General features: G+C 30.1%; 1 protein-coding gene and 1 long non-coding RNA gene across 4 annotated transcripts in view; one reads left to right on the top strand and one right to left on the bottom strand.

The window, feature by feature from the left end:
• Papss (PAPS synthetase) overlaps positions 1–23,247 on the top strand; it is an 82,083-nt gene that overhangs the window by 9,665 nt on the left and 49,171 nt on the right. For 2 of the 3 annotated variants that reach the window (XM_014417802.2, XM_067052998.1), the window contains exon 1: positions 20,107–20,325. The exons of the other annotated variant lie outside the window; for it this stretch is intronic. In XM_014417802.2, coding sequence (XP_014273288.2) covers positions 20,122–20,325 — 204 coding nt within the window. In that variant the 5' untranslated portion in view covers positions 20,107–20,121. Of the gene's footprint in view, positions 1–20,106; positions 20,326–23,247 lie in introns of those variants that run through there. 3 annotated transcript variants of the gene reach the window in all.
• The window catches only part of LOC106678940 (uncharacterized), an 11,388-nt gene continuing 2,097 nt past the window's right edge, over positions 13,957–23,247 (bottom strand). Inside the window, exons 2-4 of the long non-coding RNA XR_010845051.1 lie at positions 15,423–15,620; positions 15,096–15,241; positions 13,957–14,035 (exon numbers count right to left, since the gene is read on the bottom strand). This is a non-coding gene — a long non-coding RNA (uncharacterized lncRNA). The remainder of the gene's footprint in view (positions 14,036–15,095; positions 15,242–15,422; positions 15,621–23,247) is intronic.

The following is a 23,247-nucleotide window of genomic DNA, read 5'->3' as shown; positions in this document are numbered from 1 at the left end:
GTTAATTTCTAGTTGTTCGTATAAAATGTTGGATTTTTGAAGAAATATATCTCTAGATCTATAAGACGCACATATATCTGCCAACACTCAAAATAAAGGAAATTTAACTTACTATAAAGTAGTTTATGACACTTATCTTCGTAGGGGTAGTAGTTTTTATGATATTCACATATGAATATAAATTTGGCAAATGCAAAAATTTGTCGGAACAACAATAAATCAATTTATTATAGCAAATTTCATGTAAACTATTAATCTTACGAAGATAAACATCATACACTACATTATAGCGTATTAAACTAGCTTTAATTTGAGTGCTAATAGACATCTGTACGTCAAATGGTTTTTGAGAGACGAATTTTTCAAAATAAATTCACTAACTACTGATCTTTTAGTACGTCCCATACAACATTTTTATAAAATGTTGCTTTTTAAAAAGCGATATCTCGAAAACTATTTAGCGTAAATAACTCTATTAGGGCTCATATTTTAGCAAATTTACTCTTCTTTAAATTACGTACTCTTAGGTTTTCTTGTATTGTTCCTACTTTTTAAGATATAGAGCTCCGAATGAAAAATAAGTTTTTTTTATCGTTTTGGAACAGCCGCAATTTTTTATTCCCCCTACCTATACTTGGCAGACTCATCAATTTTGACTATTAATTATACATATTTTTCATTAAAGTAATCAAAAATTGGGGTGAGATACTGCCTTTTTTTCTCCTCTTGGACTCCCCCTCCTGCTTGTACTAGTACTTTTATCATGCTCTGATATAACGTAGCATGAATTACAAATCTTCTAGTTGTTTCTAAGGAGTAATATACTGTTTTCACAATAAACCTATCTGGATTAAGGTTTATGTTGTAGACAAAAATAAAACATTTTTAAATTAAACAAATGAAATATTGTTTGTGAGGGGCCTACTGTATCATTTTGTCATAGGTTCGAGCTAAGCTATATGTATATATAAGTTTATAATGTATATTATATACACACATAATATATAGTATACATAATAATATCAATGTATATTATGTCATATCATAAGTTCTGATTTGAAAAGGCGTATTGTCTGCCTAAATACCTTCCCCTCATACAAATAAACACACTGGATATATATAATGAAACTTAAGAGCGGAAAGAAATTAGTCTTATTCTAGTTCACCTGTAAATTGTTTTTCTGCCCTCTTTTCCTTTTTTACTATTTCTTTCTGACATCCCAGGAGTTGTATATATACATTTGTGTGTGTGTGTGTGTGTGTGTGTGCAAAATACACATAAACATTTCGATATTTTTTAGAATAACTTAATTTTGGTTCATTATTTGTATGGTCTCATTATAATTTCATTTTAAAATGAATTTCTAAAATTGTTTCATCCTTCGTAAAATCCTCAATGCTCCTTATTTTGTTACTAATAAAACCATCCATAAAGACCTAAATGTTCCTTATGTAACCGATCTAGCCCGAACCCGATATTATTCCTTCCATAATAAACTCCCTAACCACCCAAACCCACTCGTTTCTAACCTTGCTTCCTCTTCCATTCCTGGCAATCCTCCAAGGCGCCTGAAAAGAAGATGGCCTCGTGACCTTATATTGTAAACTGTTTTAGAGTTCTACTACTGGGTAGTTTCTCTACATCTTGTATCATATCATATGTCATTATGATCAAATTTACTGGTTGTATTTTTTTATACAGTTGTAAATATCAACAAATAAATAAATAAAAAAAAAAAAAAAAAAAAATTGTTTCATATAAAATATTTCTTGAAGAAGAAAAATGTCAATTATTCAGGAAAAAAAGAACATAATCCAGAGAACAGGAAGTGTAGCGAACATGAATAAATGGACAAAAGCTGATTTTTTTGTCCGTCAACGTATTTCATGGCCAACTACAATTAATAAGGCATATAACTTTTTTATTTTATTTTTTTCCTGCTGTCCGTTCACATTTTTAGTCTATTGTAAGCATTAGCGTAACGCCTTCAAGACATTTTGCCTTAATGTTCAAATTCGATGTATTTAGGCCTGTCAGTGAAATTAGGCTTCATAACTACTTAGTATCATGGTTCCGAAATTTATAGAATATTATAAATTTAATTATTAAAAACAACGTTTTTTTTTTTTGTTTTTTTTACATGTTTTTTAAATTTTAATATTTGAGGGTAGTCTGAAAAGTTTCCGATCTAACAAAAATACAAGACATTTTTCTGATTTTTTTTTTATTTCACAACATAGTCTCCTTGTAACTCAATACACTTCGCCCAATGATGCTCCCATCGCTGTAACCCGTCCAAAAAGTACTCTGCGTTTTTCTCTGCAAAATAATTGTTCCCGAAGGTGAAAAGTGCCTCTTCATTTGACGAAAATCTCTGTCCTCCGAACGCAATTTTTAGATGAGAGAACAAAAGAAGTCGCTTGGGACTATCTGGTGAGTAAGGCGGATAGTCAAGCAGTTCAAACCGTAATTCCTTGATTTTCGCCATGGCAACCACTGAGGTGTGAGGCGGTGCGTTGTCTTGGTGAAACAGGATTTTATTTTCCTGCAAATGTGGCCGTTTTCCCGCAGGTTCTGCCTTCAGCTTGTCAAGTAATGATGCGTAGTATGCTCCTGTAATTGTTTTTCCTTTTTGAAGATAGTCGATTAAAATACCTCCATGACTATCCCAAAAAACAGTCGCCATCACTTTCCCAGCCGAGAAAACAGTTTCTTTTTTTTTTTGTTTTGGAGCCGGTACCCCCTTTGCAGTCCACTATTTGGACTGTATTTTTGTTTCGGGAGTGTAATAGTGTATTAAAGTTTCATCTACAGTAATTAATCGGCGCCAAAACTCGGATTTATTGCGCCAACAGAGCGTTGGAAATATTCATTGGAACACATTTTTGGTCTAATGTGAGCAAACGCGGTACCCAACGTGCGGACAGCTTTCTCATATCTAAATATTGATTTAATATGTAACAAACACTTTCTTTTGACATGTTCATAACCTCTGCTATCTCTCTCACCTTAATTCGGCAGTCGTCTGACACAATGTTGTGAACTTTGTTGATGTTTTCGTAGGTAGTTGCAGTTTTTGGACGTCCCGAACATTCATCGTCTCCCAAGCTCTTATGGTCATGTTTAAATTCAGCCGACCAAAATTTCACTGTGCTAAATAATGGTGCATAGTCCCCATTCACAGAATCCAACTCATCTTCGATTTGCGTAGGCGTATTGCCTTTCAAAAACAAATATTTAATGACTGCTCGATACTCAATTTTGTCCATTTCCACAAAAACACTCACATCAACACACTCAAGCGACTGTTACATGAACACTGCGCGTCCAAAATGGGTGAAACTTTGGTGGATAACTGTCAGCAGATGAACAACGAAATTCATGTGCTTTTATTTACTTGTCCTGCCTTCTTTACGTTGCAGTCGGAAACTTTTCAGACCACTCTCGCACACCTATATAATCCTTTGGAAATAGCTTACATTCCAATGATTTGTCTTGTTATACTAATCATAAAGTATCTATAACTATAATTTTTTCCAAACTACTTATTTATTTAGATAGATACACAGATATACCATAACGTAATAATTTTAACTTACTGGATCCGATTTTAGAAGCTGTAATTTAAAATAATAATTTTCGTTTATTTCAAATAAATATTTATAATATTTTTCGTGAAGTATTTGTCTTCTGAATTTTTTGTTGCATACTAAATTTTTATTTTGTTGACATCATTCAGTAAGAAATAAGTAGTTCAGTCTTGTATAATTACTCTAAGCTGGAGACAATAATTAAATACTTTCGTATATAAGTAAATTAATTTTTTAGATATTTAAAATTATTTACCCCCATTCTCAAACATGAAATATAATATTATGAGTAAAATTAAATCTTTATTTTTTAAATATTTTGGATATAATGATATAACAGATTTTTAACAAAGATGAAACAATAACAATCTTTTTATTATTTCATCTTTGTTAAATATGATGTACTAATAAACTTTAAAACAACGCAAGCAACTTAAAAATTTCAGTTGTTGAAAGAAGAGGGATAAATATATGAGTATAAATCTAAAAGAGTGGTAATTATTCATTTTTCAGAACTAATAATACTGAATAATATTATTAGTGATATCTTACTGCAATAAAGTATAGTATTCAGCTTATTTATTATGCCTAATTATTATTAGTTAGTTATGTTGATATGGTCATGGTTGCTTTGAAGGACATATTTGATTTCCGTGTAATTCATAGAACAATTAACGGAAACGTTCGTGGGAAAATTGTGATAGCGGGATCTCAAAATATAGTTGTGAGATTCTAAAATCCGCTTTTTATCGAATTAACAATGGCAATCAATACTCGATCAAGTTGTGACCTGCAATTTGGATCGTTTTTGGAACAAGGTCTGTAAAAAATGCAAAACTGCTCTCTATCGATCCTTCTTTATTTTATATTTATAACGATGATCACCCATCTTGACCTTCGTTCTTTTTCTTTCTGTGACTGGTTTATTTCTCTTTTGAGAAAGATGATATCGTTAGGTTGGTAGCAAAAGTTATCATGTAGCATTTTTACAAAGACGAGTTTTTTTTTTTTTCTATTAGCCAAATATATGCTTATGACATTGTGAAATTATCATTAATAATAAAAATCTTTATCACTAATAATATCACAAATCGTTGGTGTTCTATAACAATGATGAATTTAACGAATTGAGTATTTTCACCTTTTTATTGGCATTGTCATTGTTACTGATTAGTTTAACTATATAATTCTACCAGGTTCTCGAAAATATAAACATATTGGTTTTTCATCCAGTTTTCCTGAACAGGTCAAGTACAAAACATACTCTCTTGATAACTGTTGGAGTATGAGATTACAGACGTAGATAGGTATTGTAGGAAAACAGGAATATCTTCTAGACGTAAATTCTGCAAAAAATTCAAGCATATGCATTGAAGAATTACATGTTCGGGATCCTGGTCATAATACTTCAGATGGTTGACAAAACTTGAGTGATGAGTCTGCACTTAAGTGTAGATAGCCCTTCAGGCGAAAAAAAAATATTCTAGTTAACTTCCTTTTTTAATTCATATAAGTCTGTATGGTTTGTATAAAAAAGTTAACATTTTATAGGCTGGACCTGTTTCCGAAATTATAAAATATTCAAGGATTTTGACCGACTACGTTCTAAAAACAATTGACTAACTCTATGATTGAAAGAAACCCCTAATTTGCCTTATAATTCATTTTTAGAAAAACTAATTATCCACCATTATCATATAGTTGTTGACAATGTAACGGATTTTCTAATACTATAAAGTACATATGGTTCAGGTGCAAGTAGATAACAGAAAACCTTATATTCTTTGATCCCTTCTAACTCCAACCCGATTTCGTCGTATTAAATACATTCCATATCCTATGGAAATTAGCATAAGATGTTTCTTTTTTTAGTTAATTTACCCACTTTAGGATTGAGTCAAACTTAAGTTCTTTAAGATAAAAGTCGTCTTGTTTCCTTCGCACTTAAATATAAGCTCTTTTTTTTTTTTAAGTCATGGAGCTTTTCGATGTAGATTGGGAGTACGTAGCAGTTAATTTGGTAAGTGTTAAAAAATGTTTTGAGTAAATTTATAAAAGATAAAAGATAATATAAGATTTATAAAAGATAATATACCTCGACTTGAGTTCATTCAAACTGATCTTACCTGACGTTCTTCTATTTTCATTTATTGATCAATTTTGGTTGTTTTGGGATTTCTTGCCGTTTTATTATCTATAATTTTCAATCAATTGTTATCAATATTGTAGTATTTTCCTTTTATTTGTCGTGATTCGAGTCTTGACTTTTTTCCCTGAAATCAAAGCTCAAATCATTTCTCAGGATCAATTCATCCGGGAAAACGTTTAAAAAAATAAATGAGATGATACTGATGTCCTTATGGTAATTTTTGAAAGGGTGAAATCTTTTTAAAACAATCTATAGGTTTGAATACTAGGGTTAGAAGATGGAAACGCCCCAGTATTGGAAAGTTCAGCCTTCTGGCGGTTTAACATACTTCCTTTTACCGAGCTCAAAAATATCAAGCTGTATTCGAGTTCACTGCATTAAGTCGATTCGTAGCTGCTAAAATGGACCTTCGGAGAACGACTGCTTGAAAATTCAGTTGTGAAATTATCGCATTCAAGGATAACAGTAAAATCTTCACAAATGGACGATTTTCCTTAGAACGATCAACTTTAAATTGGTTCGGAAGAGTAATGGTGTCGGAAAGATTTCCGTGGAAATTTGTGGAAAGGAGGAGGGGAAGGAAAAAGGAAAACTCGTGGATAGAAGTACTGATACTGGATGATACCAACATCTGATTGCTACGTGATGATTATCCCCCAGTCCTAACCGATTCTCATATCATTCAGATCAATTACCCTGAAAGCATTATAGTTGCAGACGAATATTCAGTGGTGAAAATTTAATCTGCATCCTATATAGCCATGTAAACGAATACCCTACCAACACATTTACCAAATTAATAATGAACGGAGATCCGACGATTTAAATTTTTGTTTACCTTTATTTATACATTTATTCATACCTATCTAACATTGACAATTAGTGTATTTCATATCAATATCAGAACTAATAAAATGGCACATCAGGTATGAAAGACTCAGCGGTATTTATTTCGCGACATTATTTTAGTTATAAGAAAAGATAAAAGGGGGTTTCTCTCCCCCCCACCTATTTTTTCAGCCCCTCTTGATGTTTTCAGTTTCAATGGGACTGGTCAATCAACTCTCTGTTTTTGAGTTGATTTGTCCATACCATTTGACATTGAATCGATTGCTGTGAGTCCTTATGTATTTGCTAGTAGTTGTAATAAGTCAATATGTGAAAGTTGTCTTAGAAACATATCAAGGTGCTTGTCTATTTGAAGGGTTTTGTCGACAGTTTTAAGTAAATTTTATGAATTTACAGATCAATAAGAGTTGACTCCTTATTCAAATAACTTCGAACTATCTTTTTTAATGGTAACATAAGCCGTTATCCCGTCTAAATCTTTATAAAAATGTTAACTTCTCGTGGTCATTTTTTTTTTTTTTTTAATTAATATTTAGCTGTATGAGAGTTATAAGAGTAACGGCTCCTGGGCCAATATTGTAACCCCCACCTTCAGCGAACCCAGCCCAACCCCTTACAATGCCATATGGCAAACGAAGGGACCAGTTACGTTTTTATAGACTTAGGTATATATTAATATTGTTATATATATATTTACAATAAAGGAGGTAAGAAAAAAAAAAGAATAATAGACACTTAAAGCGAGTATTGGTCAATGTACGATATGTCACAAACTCACAACAAGGGATCATAACAAAAAATATTAGGCGATCGAGCTGCATTGAAAACTTCCCGACCGACCTGCCCCACTAAAACCCCTTTTTTTCGTACCCTACATTAAAGGATAATGACGTTATTACTATTGTATTGGTCACGCACCACAATAATAAAACAGAAAATCTTAAAATCATTGGTACTTTACCACCTAAACTATTTTATTTTTATATAATTATCTTAAAATTTATAGATAACTAATTATTTAGAAAAGAAATAATATATCTGTTTAATGGCTTACAAGAAGAACTAATAAATAAATCAACCACAAAAAAAAACTAAAAAAAAATATTTAATGGGTAATTTCTTAGTTCTATGATTCCCCATAATTGATTTTGATTCAACAAATGACCATATCTGCCTGTATTTTTTTCTTAACTCCACATAATTTATTTACTATATTGCAATCTTTATTAGCAATGTATGTAATAGATATTATTGGATCCTTGTTTTTATAATATTCTGTATCATCTTGTTTTATTCTCATTATTATATTAATTCACTAATTGTAAATTTGCAGCTTTATTATTCACTTCAAAATCCTTTCAGTTATTTTTATTATTATTTTGTATTTTATTTTATTGATTTTTTAAAAATAATTATCATTTTGGTAGTTATTAATTGAAATATTAATTGCATCACTTTAGACCAATTCATATTGCACTTATCTACCTTAAAAATTTTAGAGCCTCCACAGCGCCGTAATATCTGCATATATACATGTATGTACATATATATACATACACAGGCGCTAATCTAAACATATATACATGTAAGATGTAATATGTACATTTTACTAATGTTTATCATTTTTATTTGTTATTTTGTCACCGGCCGATAGATGTCATCAGGTCTGAAATAATATATATATAATCCAAGAAATGGAATATTTATACTTGTGCGTCATCTCACTAAAACCCTGATTGATCAGCGGTCCTAAATCACTTTTGAAATATTTACATTTGGGAAAAAATAATAAACGGTGAATAATATTGTTGTCTGGAAAGTTTAGAGTATTAGCACGTGTATCTTTTTTTGCAGTTCCCAAATTTTAAGAACCATCAGATCAAACTTTTGTATGTGCAGGTAGGACTAGGAAAGATCTAAACTGACATCACTACATGCAATTGTCCATAGGATGCATAAGCATTTTTAACAGATTTATTATTCTTAACCCTAGAACAACACACTGGGGTGTCACATACCCCAGCACTTTTTAAATTTTGAATAATTCCTACATGTGTAGCTCTTTTGCAAAACCCCGCCATGTCATTCATAACATAACTGATTCTGATTATCAGCTGCCATGTGTCAGTCTTGTTTTGCTATTTATTGTGATTTGAACTAGTCTTGGGGTATCTCACACCACAGAGTGTCCTTAGTGTAAGTAAATAATAAATCCGGTAAACTCACATTAGAGGAGCTTTTCTCTACAAAAAGGGAACATCCTTTATTTTGATACACCATACCCATGAATTGGTTCTGCTTCCTCTCATACTGCTTGAGATTTGATGATAAACTAAATAGACAAGAGAGGAAGGCTAGTGACAAAATGGAATCCAACCAACAATACAAGATGATGCAGTCATAGAAGAATCTGGTAAAAAACCACAAGACATACATGATTATAATTTAAATAAAGGATGAACAGATACTTTTGACCAAATGTGTAAGGGGTACTCAACGGCCAGAAAAACAAGGAGGTGGCCACTCCGTTTGGTTTTTCTTTGGAATGTTGGATCATGTCGGAGTGAACATACTGTAACTGAATAACATACTGCTTACTCTGGTAAAGTGGGAAAATAAAATGAAACGCAAAGACTTCCTTTTTGGTCTGGGATATTCACTTCTGGAACCCTGCCTAAAGAGGAGGCCACAGGCAGAGGCATTTCGTCGGTCACTGCGCCTAGGTATTGATGGCATTTTAGGAATAGATACGCAAATAAATAAATATACGATCTTGGAGAAACAAGTAAGGTGTTCTTTTTGTGAAAGGGGAAAGGACAGGAAGACGAAATTGACATGTCTGCAATTTAAGAGAGCTATTTGCAATGAACACAGGGCGGCAATATGTTTGCAGTGCAGTGTGTGAAAGAGGTCCCTTCGGGGCCCCCACTATGTATTTTATTCATTTTTAATTTAAAAAATTACTTTTCCATCTCGTTTTATGATTCATTTACTTCGTATTTATCTGTATTTAAGAGCCATACAAATTATTTTTTTTATTTAGGAACAACAATTAATTTTTATTCATTTTTTAGCTAGTTGGCTCGTAAAATTTTACAATATGTGATTTTTGGAAATACTTATGTACATAACCTATTTTGAAATGATTTATTTTTGTTACCTAGACCACTTAGTTATTTTAAAATGCATTATAAGCATTGCAGGTTGTATCACTTATATTTTATACCAATTCATATGTTGGGGTGTATCACACCCCTCAGTGTCAGATTAAGTTGACTTATAGAAGTGTGTCATTCTAGGGTTAAGATAAATGTAAAATCTCATTGAAGGCTAATGTTATGTTTTAATGATTATTTTTAACTGGTTACGTAAGTTTCCATTCAAGTTCTGTTTTCTCATACTTTTTTCTCGACAGGAAAGAATTTACTCTCGAGTATCCAACTTATATTTACATTTAAACCGAGACTTGCTTTATTATTTGATGAAGTTTTAAAATAATTATCTACCTCAAAATCGTTCAGGTGTAGTTGTTTTGAGACTCATCAAGATGAGAAATAAGTGGCCACTTTCAACATTGATAAATCTATATAAATAAACAAATGTACGTGGTTATGTATTTTATTTTATAACTGTGGAATTACTTAAATAATAGAAATGTAAAAAATTAATACACTTAATTTTAAGTTGTTTTACTTTATTTCTCTTAGTTCACTTTGGCATTGTAAGTATTGAATATATGATAAATAAACTTCTGGCGTAGAAAATTTTGTAAAAGCCAGATTATTTATGGTGATTGTTGGCTGATGGTGATATATCGATTCATCCTCACTTGACTAATTATGTAAAGCAAGGTATAAAATTTCTATTTTTTTATCTAATCTTTTGAAATATCCTAAAAGTTGAATTTATTTCGCACCTGTTCATATAAGATATTACGGAATTCTTGTTTAGTTCTATTATTACTTTTTGGTCATCCTTTTATGTGAAGTGCGTATTTTAAGTTTGGATTAATGAAATATCCGTTAATCCTTCCTTGTTACGGTATCATTATTTACTTAATCCTTAAGATTGATATCGTATAAACCACTATTTTTTAGCGTGTCAGGGTCTCGTCATTTTTTTTTCATATATATTATATTTCAAATTTGCAGATTATAAAATTTTCACGACAAAACGTTTTCTGGAAATAGTAAGCTAACTTATTTTTTTTAACAATTTTTATTTATTGATTTAAATTAATCCCGAAATAAATAATGTAGTCACAAAAGCCTTAATCTCGTTCTCAAAATTTTATGCTACTCTTTCCTGATATTCCTTAATATGTTGTTACCTCAGTGAAAGACGTTCCTCTTGCCAGGTATAATATGCGCTGGGAAAATTCTAAGTCTACCACGGTCTTACCATGGAGCCTGCGAAGCTGCGGGGAAAACTAAAACAATGCCGTCATAGCTAACGATCTTAGATTGCCTATCCTTTTCCGTCAAAAGTCGCACCGCTTTGTTTAAAATCACATGTTTTCTTTTAGTAAACAAATGCCTTATAGTTAAAATAAATCTATTTCATATATTGACTAAGCTAATAAAATTATTTTTAAAAAGATGGTCAGGGTTGCGGTCAAAAGAGAAACAAAAATAGTTTACAACTATTTATTTTCCAACGTTTCACCCCCCTTTGCAGGGCTTCATCAGGGCTAAAAAGATACAAAAAAAAAGAAAGAAAACTGAGAATATTACTACAATAAGGTAATTTAAGCTAGGGTAAATATTATGTAAAAATAAAGTGATAAGAAATTACATAAAAATAAAAGGAAGGAAGACATAAAATAGTATCAGTATAAAATAAACTTGAATAAACAATGATAAGAATAAAAATAAGTAACAATGGCAAGAGTAAAAAAATATTTAATTAAAATTCTCTTTTGACCGCAACCCTGACCATCTTCTCATATATCAATTTTTACGGTCAACTATATATACATGTATATAATAAAATTATAACATTTTATTCAATGTTGCTTCAACATATGTTCTGTAAAACCTTATTAAAATCTTGATCCAGATTCGCTAAATTAAATAGTCAATCTTATTCTTCTTCGATTATATTTTAAATATGGAAATCATTTCAATTTTAATTAATCAAAATAATTTTTTCCTTTGATTTATCTTTCATTTATATCACTTTATAAAATGACAGTCGTATGAACTAGTACACCAAGCAAGTTTTATTCTCAAAATATACTTATATGGAGGTAGAAAAAAATAAAATAAGATTTTACCGTGTTAATAGTTGGACGATGAAATAAGATAGGTAAGTAAACGAGATAGAAATAGTATGTACTAATATTAAATATTGTAGGAACCAAGATTTTTTTTTATCGGATTAAACGGTAGTACAATAATTTATACTCTTTCAAATTCCATTTTATAACGCAATGGATTATTTAAAAAATACATCAACAATCTAGACCACATCATAAACAGTAGCAATAAATTTCCAACCGCAACGACAGTTGCTTATCCTCTTTATTATTTTATTAGTTTATTTGTGAATCCGCATCTCGTTAGTCTTATATTTATCGTTTATGTTTGGCCTAATATTCACGATGACCTGGTTTTCAAAAATAATAGATAAAGTGTATATATGATTAGAAACGTATATGTGTATAAGTGTATATGTCATTAGGAACGAAAGAGAAAGAAACTATTTTATTCAAGGTAATAAATTTGGGATACGATTGAAATAGATACTATTTTTTAAATATCCTGTGACAGAGCTGCTGTCTAAAAATGACAACGCAAAAGGGGTAAATCTTTGTTAGTAAAAATAATAATTAGAAGATAGAAGCCCCAGCCTTCGTTTGAAAACTTGTTCAGATTTCAGATTTTTAATTTTGAAAAAACAAAACAAATAGTGGCTGAAAAAAAAATTACTAGTATATTATTAATTATATTACTATTATTTATTATCTTCTTTGTTTATTTAATTTAGTTCATCAGTATGATACTACTTTTATGATTAAAATATTTAAAAAAAAAAAAAAAATCAGAGCCTTTTACGTTTTGAAAGTGCTTTGAATCTTGGACCTACACGGACAACAGTTGTCTAAAAATTTAAGATTTTACCTTTATCCTTACAACTGAAGATGTATGGTTTTGCTCCAATAAGTTTCTAACCCATGGTTAGAATTAATTATTTATTTGATAATATTTTATTTGTCTACCTCTCTCTTTTTACAATCTTATGTAGCTGATATTTGTCACCAATACCAGAAACCACCGTTTAATGTTGCGCTTCAATGAGCCGGTGATTGCTTCCTGGAAACAATAAATTGCGGAAAAATGAACTCGGTGGTCGTTTCTGAAGTGATTAGAGCCGTATACCAAGGTTTAGTGTAAAATGGTTGTTTAATACCTTATTTCAATATTGAGTCAAGGTTTTTTTTTTTCTTTTATCAACTGCTATGATATTGTTTACATTTAAACAAAAGAGATAAATAAAACATTTTTTATCTTGAATATTATTGTTTAATAAATATGGTTAGTTAACAGCACTTTAATGACTTTCTGTTTTTTAATCAAAATATTTTACTAGTTTTAAATTGCATTTTATTTTTAGAATTTTTATTATACTTAGTCCCTTCTGTTTAATAATTTAAACCTTTTCTATTTAGGTTCAAATATCTCAACTAGGTTAATAGGATCATTTTTAGGAAGTTAAATCTAAATTTAACAACAGATGTTTCTGTTATTTTAATGTTTATGTTACTGTTAATTAACCGAACTGCTGCGTTTGATGAATCATTTTTTATCCGAGCTGCATATCACTGGAACTCCATTCCCTCTAACATACGTCATGTACCAACCCTTCCCTCGTTTAAGTAAAAGGTAATTAAATATAAGGATTTTATATTTAATTACCTTTTACCTAACCAATCTAATCCAATATTATAATATTACAGATGTAACTACTTTTTTGATTTGTTTTTTTATGTATTTAGTTAGTTAGTTTTTAATTTTAATTTTTTTTTTAATCTCTGTGTCTAAAATTATTTATATACAATTTTAATATAAGTTATAATTAAGTGTAGCCACACTGGTTCTAGAAAATATATCTTGTAAAATTAAAATGACCTTGCAATCTTTCTAAAGGGACGTAGTCCCAGAATAATTAACTATTTTTCATTCCATTTCATTTATTTCAATCAACAATTGAGGAGTATAAAAATGGAAGCGGTGAGGACAACTTGCCCCTGGATCCCTGATTCGACTTTTATTCTTTCTCGGAAATATTTCTAAAAATTGATTAAGAACTTGAAATGACTATAGTTATGTGATTCAAAGATAAAGAGACAAAAACTTTTATGATATATACAACATTATTCCAATTTCTTTAAATGATTCTTGTACACTCGTAATTTATTATAAGGGAATTTGTTACAGCCATCACCTGCAAAAAAAAAATATTTCAGTAGTTATTTGTTATTTCAAGAATTCATAATATAGTCTAATAACGAGTACTATAAAAGTGAATTTGTAATGCCTAAATAGAAGACAAATTACTTAATATGTAATTTTATTACTGATAATGTTATGGCCATTGAAGTAATATTTAGAAAAATCAATTCTATGATATTTTAAAACTAACATCGAAGTTACTCATTTTATCAATTTTTTTTTTATAATACTTCTTTGTCAACCAGTGTGCTTAAATTTAAATACTATTAAGTCCTTTTGGACATGTTTTGTAAGAATCCGAACGCTTAATCAAAATGTTTACTATCCAATATTAGTATATTTTTCTATGCCCCATACATTTTGTTTCAATAGACTTTTTAATATTTCGAGGTTTCTTATCGAATACACATTGATGCTTTTTTGGTTACTATTTACCACAAGTAATAGTATTAAAAAAAAACAGAATTTTTTTTTTAATGTATAGTGATTAGATTAGATTTATTACAATGTAATAGTGTAAATTAAGGAAGGCATGAAATTTCGATTCAAATGAAAAAAACACACAAAAAAATAGATAGAATAATGTTTATAGTTTTTCAAATAAAATTGGAAGCTATTAATTTTTTATCATATGTATAAGATTGAACTACGAATAACATTTTACTTTAAAAACGACAATGACGCATTTAGTTCAAAAGTAATAAATTTATAAAATTCAGAAATGAAAAAATCTTAGTTTTATAAAAACTCTTTTCCCCAAGACTTAGCTACGGACTTGAGAACTTCTTAGGCCACTGATCTTTAAATGCCTTGAAACTCCTGAGTTGAAGCAAATACTAGAAAAAAAAAATCACTGATCAACACCCATGCCCCAGAAATTTATTGATTTATTTTTTTTTTTAATTTTCAGTTCCTGAAAACTGTTTTAATTCGAACTTGTATTGAAAAGATTCTTGCAAATTTGTTTTCTTCTGTATTACAGGTTCAGCTTGTTATGAGGTTACTTTAATTGTCTTACAGTAATTTTTGTTTAAGTGTTAAAAGTAACTTACTGCAGACTGGCGACAATGTTCAGGTATATGCCTGCCAGAGTTTTTTAGTGCAAGTGCACTATCCTTTTGTGTTCCAGACCCTTCATTTTTAGAATCCATTGCAGCAATAGATGTTCCTTCTCCCGATCCATGTGTTTAGAGACGAACTTGAACATAAAAAATATTAAGTTTTTCCAAAAAAAATAAAAAGAAAAAAAAGAAAAAGAAAAAAAAAGTAATTACTAAATAATTAATAATAATAATAAATCAAATCTCATATCTCAATAACAATAATCTTAATAAATCAAAATTAAAAGTAGTAATTTTGGGAAAGTGACATTGACTTACTCTTAATTCCACTTCCGCTTCCTTCATGGTTTTCCTTCTCATCTCTTAAACTTATGACCATGGTTACTAGAAATTTACGTTTGAATTAGGATATTTTGTTAACTTTAACTCCTTGTATCTTGTTATTCTGTAAAGTAAACTTGTGTTTCTGATTTTTACTTCTAGGAAATCCACTTTAACATTCCAAAAAAAGAATAACTGAAAACAAAAAGTCTTTTTAAACTAGACTAGTTTTTTTATTTTATTGCTATATTTGTAAATATACTCTGTATATTTACTTATTAAATATACTCTGTATATTTACTTATTAAATATACTCTGTATATTTACTTATTAAATATACTCTGTATATTTACTTATCTTCTATAGAAAGTGTATTTCTATTTTCTAATCATTTATCTCCTATTTTGTTGAACATCTTAAGCCTTAAAGCAAACGATCACTTCATAAACATTTTTATTTAGATCCGATTTTTTTAAATTTATTGTTGGTTCTTATTCGTTTTGATTTATTTACATAGTAGCATTGATGCTGGATTACAGTTCATAAATTGGAACAAATATATTATTGTTGTAATGTATTTCTTAAGTTAATTGTGTTGTAAAATTGATAAGAATAATCGAAGAGACCAGTAATTATTAATAAACCATGATAAACCGTGTGGAATCGATTTATAACTACGAAACGTCCTTGTAACAGTTATTGGTGTTATCAGAAAGGAAAAAATTAAATAACAACGGGATATTATTTTTAACAATTTCTTGTAAAAACTATTGGAATATTAAATCATTAAGATTTTTTTGTTCATCTAAGGATTATTTAAAGGCACTTATTTCCTTTGTTAAAAGGTAGTGCGATAAAATATGTCTAACATACTTCATGGATTCATTGCTTCATAAATTTTTCATATAGCAATACAGTTGAAACAATAATAGAGGTACCATGTACTACCATACTCCATGTATTTCCAAACACTATAATATGTCGGACTATAGCAGTCGGATCTTCCAGTGTATCCAATTTTAAATTAATGAGGTCCTCATAGTGTCTCTCGTGACCAGTATATTACTTCTTTAAACGTTTTAAATTTATCACAAAGCAATAAGATAAAACATTTATGGTTAAGTTCGGATTAGGTTTTGAAAAGTACTGATTCATGCACCAGGGGACCCTTCAGTAGTGGCCTGCCAAGATCAGCAGGAACTCAGAGCTGAATTATTTTTGAGTCTCAATCCGATTTTTAAAAAAACTAATAATAATTAAAATTAAAAAAAAGAAACAATTTTTAACTTTGAAAAAAATTGTTTCAGAAATTGATACCAATGCATGTCATTCTATTTTTCAACAATGACACCTGGTGGAATACTCTTTTAAATTTCACTTTTTTTGGCCTTCGTAGACTTCTTCCAGATTCGGACATTTTTACTAGTACATTTTTATTTTATTATCATTCCTGGATCGTACTAGAAGGTTGAATAGTGTTTAAGCACCGACTACGTCATACACAAGTACTAACTTATCTTTGCAAGAATAACTATATCCTTGCAAACTTTACTTTGTTTGACCAAGTCTCAACTGATTTCATTTAGGATGTCAAGTTTGACAGGTATCCTAAGGTATATCGTTAATAACCTGTCACTCACTCCTTCACCAATAACGGAATGGATTCAAGCCTTCGTGGTAATGTTGATGTCTTCTAATAGATTACCTCATTCCTCCAGAGCGTAAATAAGGTTAAATTAGGCAATTACTTTATCAATTAGTACCTGAACTTAGACCCTAATTGATGAAGAAAAGATAAGTCAGTACATTGACCGCTGAACAGCAGTTGGTTCTTTGACTAGCAACTCTAAAATTTAGAATATATATATATACTGAAGCATTATAACGTTGCAGCGCCAATTTAAGGAATAGCGGGTTACTCAGGTACACCATGACATCCGATGTTTTGTTTCTGATCAACTGATCTTATAATGTAATATATTAAATAGAAGGAAATTAACTGAAGTTAATTAAGTCTGGATCAAAGTCAAAGAAGAAGCTAGAACATTAATAAAAATACCATATCAAGAAAATATGAGCTGCATGTCGGTACGAGACATGGGATCCTTGGGAAATGGCATAGGAAATGAGAGTCCTTGGAAATACACAAAGAACTTTGGAAAGCTTGCCGAGCCTCCGATAAAAAAAGTTGATTGGCCTAGAAATCAGTTAAGACGAAATACACGATAATATGCGGAAAAACACTCCCCATATCCTCTGCAATGAGCACGTGATCCGGTAAGATGAACGTCAGTTAATTAACTACGAATAAAATTATGCACATTCCCTCCCTTTTGACAAATGAAATCAAGAAAAATTTCGGTCAAACTTAAGTTGAGTACTTTACGAGAGTAAAACTTGTTCTTTTATGGTTTTGAGACTTGCTACTCTCCAACAGGCACTCGAGAAAGTATGAACCTAAAATTTTAAAAATAGAATAACCGGAGTCATTGTGATTACAACTTAAATATGTTGTTGAGGAATGCCTTTTTTCTCTATCATTTTTATCTGTTATTAATCAATAAAAACATATTTGTTTTGAACTGTAAAGGGTTCGTAATATTATTTTATATAAAATCCTGAAACCATGAGCGATTTCTGATTCCTTAGCTAAGGAAATGGAATAGAGTACATTCAGCCTCGTTTAAATTATGAAGGAACTAACTTTTCATAGTACAGTAATCCGTTGCGCCAAACACAGCCAATAAAACATAATAATAAAAATAAATCTGTACCGCTACAACCCATGAAGTGTTCAGTACTTTGTAAGGAAGTACAGTTTCTAGGCCAATAGTTGTGCAAGGAGGTGATTAGGTCAGAATCACGCTCGACCGCCACATTTTCCCCAATGAAGGGTACCTACTTTATGAGGCTGAGTGGAGCCCGGAGAGTTCCTGAATATTCAGGGTTGACTCTTACCTATAGTAACAGAGTAAATAACTATGTGTCAAAGCCAGATTCTTGGAGTTATTAGCAGAGGGCTTTACCACCGTGCTATCCAGAAACATACATCTGCAAATAATTTTAAAAAATAGTTTCAACCAAACTCAACGTGGGAACGCATTTCTGGTGGTCTTAAAACAATCACTAATTAGCAAATGCATTTAATTATGTCAGGAATTAGGTTGTTTTTCTTTTTTGCCTGCAATTCCTAAACACTAGATTCTAGTGAAGAAGTTATGGTATAACAAATTCAACAGTTAGAAGAGTCGAAGGAACAACCGAAACTGGTAATTTACAACAATATCACTTTACTGAACTATGAAGTTATGACACTCTTTCGAAACAAAATTTATTGATCTATAATTCGTTATACTTTAACTTTTCACCAGGAAAAGTATCTGAAATTTTGTGATTTCTTATTTTACCAAACTAATTAACTACTTAGTAACAGTTTTAGGACCGCCAAAAATCCGGTTCCGTGTTCAGTGTGGACCTTATAGGTATATCTCAGTATTGAGAAAAAAATGTCATATTTTTGATCAGAGCTATTTACGATTTAAAACAAACTTCGTTAATTATTATGTTCTGGTTCTCATTCAACGCAAAATGTAATGAATTCGCTTGTATTGTTTGGACGTTGTAGACTAAAAAATACCTAATTTGTTTCTTTATTAAATTAATTGGTTGAGTATTTAATATTAGTAAGAGCTTTAGAGTCACCAGAAATACGTTTCCATTTATGTGTGGTAGTAACTAATTTTTAAAATTATTTACAGATGTATGATAACCTGGCTTCTTCAAAGCATAGGGCTTCTATATTTATTTAGGTAAATTCACATCATGGTGTCATCTGTCCTGGCTTACGATAGCTTACGATGTCTCCTTGCGATTATGAAACATAGGATTATTTTAATTTTTGACTTGTATACATTAGCATTTTCTAGAAACTTCAAATTACGGGAAGGAAGCTTTTTTTAAAAAACATAACTAGCTCATAATTATTGAATGAGAGAAAAAAAAGTTTATTTTTTGACAAATTCCAACTCAAAGTCTTATTTCTCTCAACTAACTTACCATTTTGAATAATAAACTATCATCAGTAAATATATAAATTAAGCCACTGAAATGCAATTCAGGGATTATACATCTGGCACCAACATGTATAGAGTGAGCTGTCTTGGAGTTACTTACTCCAAGTGGAGTTTCGAGAGTATTTATGTGGCTGTATCTAGTCTTCATTTATATGATCTTCTCTTCTGAAAATTCTTGTTCGTTGAAACATTCATTGCAATTTGAGAAACTTAAAACTTTGTATAAAGTATTCCAGTACCCCAACGAGAATTAATTAACTTCGTTAATAGCGTTAGCTTCAGGAAACTGCTTAGTTACTGAATGTCTAAGTATTCTTAACTTTTAAAAGTTAGCAGTCCTTTAAAGAAAGAATTTAGTTCACAGTCTGATTAATTCCTAATGTCAAATCAGTTCTGTACTTCTTAGGACTGAAAGACTCATATGTGAATTAATATATTATTAATAAAATATATGTACGTATATGTACTTCAAAATTTATATTTAATATTTTGCTTTGTTGTTTACGTCCCGTTAACCTGTTTTTTTAAAATAGTCAATCGGGACTTAACCTCCTATACCTCTGCGGTACGATCCCTACCGCGGCCGACTCCCGACTCCCGGACATCCTCCTGTTCGCGCCCCGATGACGGCTCCCCAGAAGTACCGGTACCCTAATCAGCTGGCAGATTACGAGATATCAGAAGGTATATATAAAGAGGTAGAAAGCAGCCGCTCGACAGATAACAGAGCCGACCTACTTGTTGCTTTGTGTGGAGGGGATTTCAACTCTTCAGTATCAGCCATGTCCCAGCACCGTAGGGTCATCGAGTACCTCAACAACTCTAACGTGAGTACACTCGTAGTGCCTATTAACTTTAACAAACCGGTATAATCTGGTTATTTATTCTTATTGCTTTCTCGGCGTAAGTTCTCTTCCACGGTAGTTCATCAAGCTAAATAATCCTTTAAATGTTTACTATCTTATTCGTTTATTTAATACTTTATAATTCAGATTCTTATTGTACAATAAATTAATATTATTTCAACATCAATGAATATATTGAAATAAACATTTATCTCGAATATTGAGCTTATTTCACATTTTATTTTTAAAACGTTATACATAATCAGTAACGTGAAAATCTTGTTCATGTTTATTTACATATTCACGTGTTTACAATTATTTAGTTATGCTCTTTTATTGATTCTATTCATGGTGATCGTGATCATATTTGTTTGTTGCATGTAATTTATTTTGACTATGGCCCTTCAAATTTACTATCCAATATTTTTTTATTGTGTCACGTTTAGATTGAAAATAAAAATGTTAATATCAGTCAGTTGAGCTCGCGCCCGGAGCTCTGGGTGCACTCCCACTTATTTTTATTATCATAATTCATGTACTTTATTTTTTTTTTTAGTAATATTAATACATATAATACTTAGTTATGGAAATTAAACTTAATACAGTATTGTTATAACAGGAGTTAATTTTTAAAAAACATCCATTTTATATTTTTAAAGAATACTCAATGATGATAGTATATTTTAAAATGTAAAAATAGTATTGCATGAACTATTTTTTTATTTACTATAATTATTGATATTACTATTCTTACCTTATTTTCAAGAAGGTTTAATTAATTTAATTAGAATTCAATGTTCTTGCGATACCCAATCGATAGGACTTTCTTTTTTCTCTAACATCATTCATATTTATATATTACAGTAAAGCGATATTAGTTATTGCAGATTCTAACAGTTTTTTTATTTGCATAAATTTGTTCAAGAACCTTTTTGAGAACATTCATTTTTTTGTCAACTCTTTTCGGACTCCTCAGAAACAAGAGCTTCAGATATTTTACCCTATTCTTTCCTGACGGCGGGTGTTGAGAGTTTATTACTAATGATAATTTTTATTTTAACCATTATGTAAAGTTACCATTATTGTAAAGTTGTATAAAATGTAGGTTGATGTTGAAATTCAACATTATTCAAATACACTTAAGTATATATTTTAGAGAAGGCACTTATGATAACATCCTGGGGTTAATACTCGAATGCTTAAACTAAATTTCGGATTCTCGAAATTTTTAACTAAAAAGATTAAACCAAAAGTGTGCTTTCAAGCAATCAAGAATGTCTTAAACGCGCATTAACATTTTTTTTTCTTTCACTTGATTAAAAACATATTCAGTTCAATAGTATAAATTCAAAAATTATCTGAATAAATCTAACTAAAATTGACAGTAATTTCATTCTTTTAAGAAATTAATATTTGGCATATATTTTTCTTCAAAACTTATTTTTTTATCTCAAATCTGAAACTTTTTTTTTTTCATTTATTAATTGTTTCAGTAACTTCTTCTCATAGTTTGGGTTAAATGTAATTGTTCGGTTTAGAATCTACGTCACTTTATTCTTTTGTTAGCGGATTGATTTTATGCAAAAACTAGTAATTAACAGAATCGTAAAAAATCACTGTAAAATCTGAATATTAAAACAGAAAAACAAAGATATTAAAAGATATAAAAACTGTTAACAATGATTGCTGTACAGTTGTCAAATTTTGAATCTATTAGGAAGAAAAATGTTGGGATGCTCGCATCGCACAACTTTCACCTAGCACCACACATACGTCCCCAAATTTTTTGTAGGTTGGAGGACTCTTTATGAAGTAGCCGCTATTTTTTTAATGTTAAAAAAAAATTCACAGGAAGATTGTTTAAAAATACATCATTTAAGACCTGTCAAGCTATTTCAATGAGGATAAAACCTAGCTGATATTAAAGGTCATTTATTTGTACATCGTAATGGCAAGTTTAATCAAAATCGATTTAGTTGTCTACGAGAAAATCGAAAAAAATCGATTACATAAAATGGCACTTCCGGTCTGTCGAATTTTTCTACGTTAAAATTAAAATCTGTACTGCTACAATCCATGAAGGGTCAGGGGTTCAGTACTTTGCAAGGAAGTACTGTTACTAGACCAACGGTGGTGCAAGGAGGTGATTCGAGACTTATACCCGCCTTAAATATGTAATTTCAGTTTCGTACAACTTATCGTTTTTGAGCTAGTCTGTTCACAGACACACTGACCATTTTGCGAGACTAGTTTCTTTTTTTGACTTGGGAGACTTCAAAAAATGTATTTCCGTCGAAATCACGAATTCGAAATTGTGTACGATCGACACAATCTAATCGATAAGACAAGGTAATCGATACAGTACCTTACAATATATTCCGCATGTAAAAGTAAAAAAAATTAAGGACATTACATTTCTATTAATTTATTTCTATTTTATTTTATGGTTCTACTTCTAAGAAAGTTGGTATGACTTTACTCTGCTTGCAATGTTTATTTACAAACTATGTTGTACATAAATCGGGTTTTTATTTATTTACTCTGTTAAATATATCTCTAATTCACAGTTATAAATGTGATTTAAATTTTTAAATTTACATACATTTACATTTTTAAGTAGTTTTATAACTACATATAAATTGTATATGAGTTAAACTCGATATTACTAACAAATGAAATGCTACCTAAATTAGTCTTTTCCTTTTTAGTTATGGATTCATTAAATATTCTTAACTGATCCTCGACCTGGCTTAGAATTGTAAAATATTCATTCTATTAAAATTTTGTGTCGAATTAGCCAATCCAGTATATTTTATTATTTTAATTCAACATTATTTAATGTTTCAATGTATTATGAAAATACATTAAATAAAAAAAATAATCAATATAATAAAAACTGATTAA

Source organism: Halyomorpha halys, unplaced genomic scaffold (assembly GCF_000696795.3).
Source record: "Halyomorpha halys isolate HHAL.00 unplaced genomic scaffold, Hhal_1.1 Scaffold169.1, whole genome shotgun sequence".
In the NCBI taxonomy this organism is placed as follows: domain Eukaryota; kingdom Metazoa; phylum Arthropoda; class Insecta; order Hemiptera; family Pentatomidae; genus Halyomorpha; species Halyomorpha halys.
Note: the sequence above shows the minus strand (reverse complement) of the source record. Positions and strands in the feature narration are given on the sequence as shown.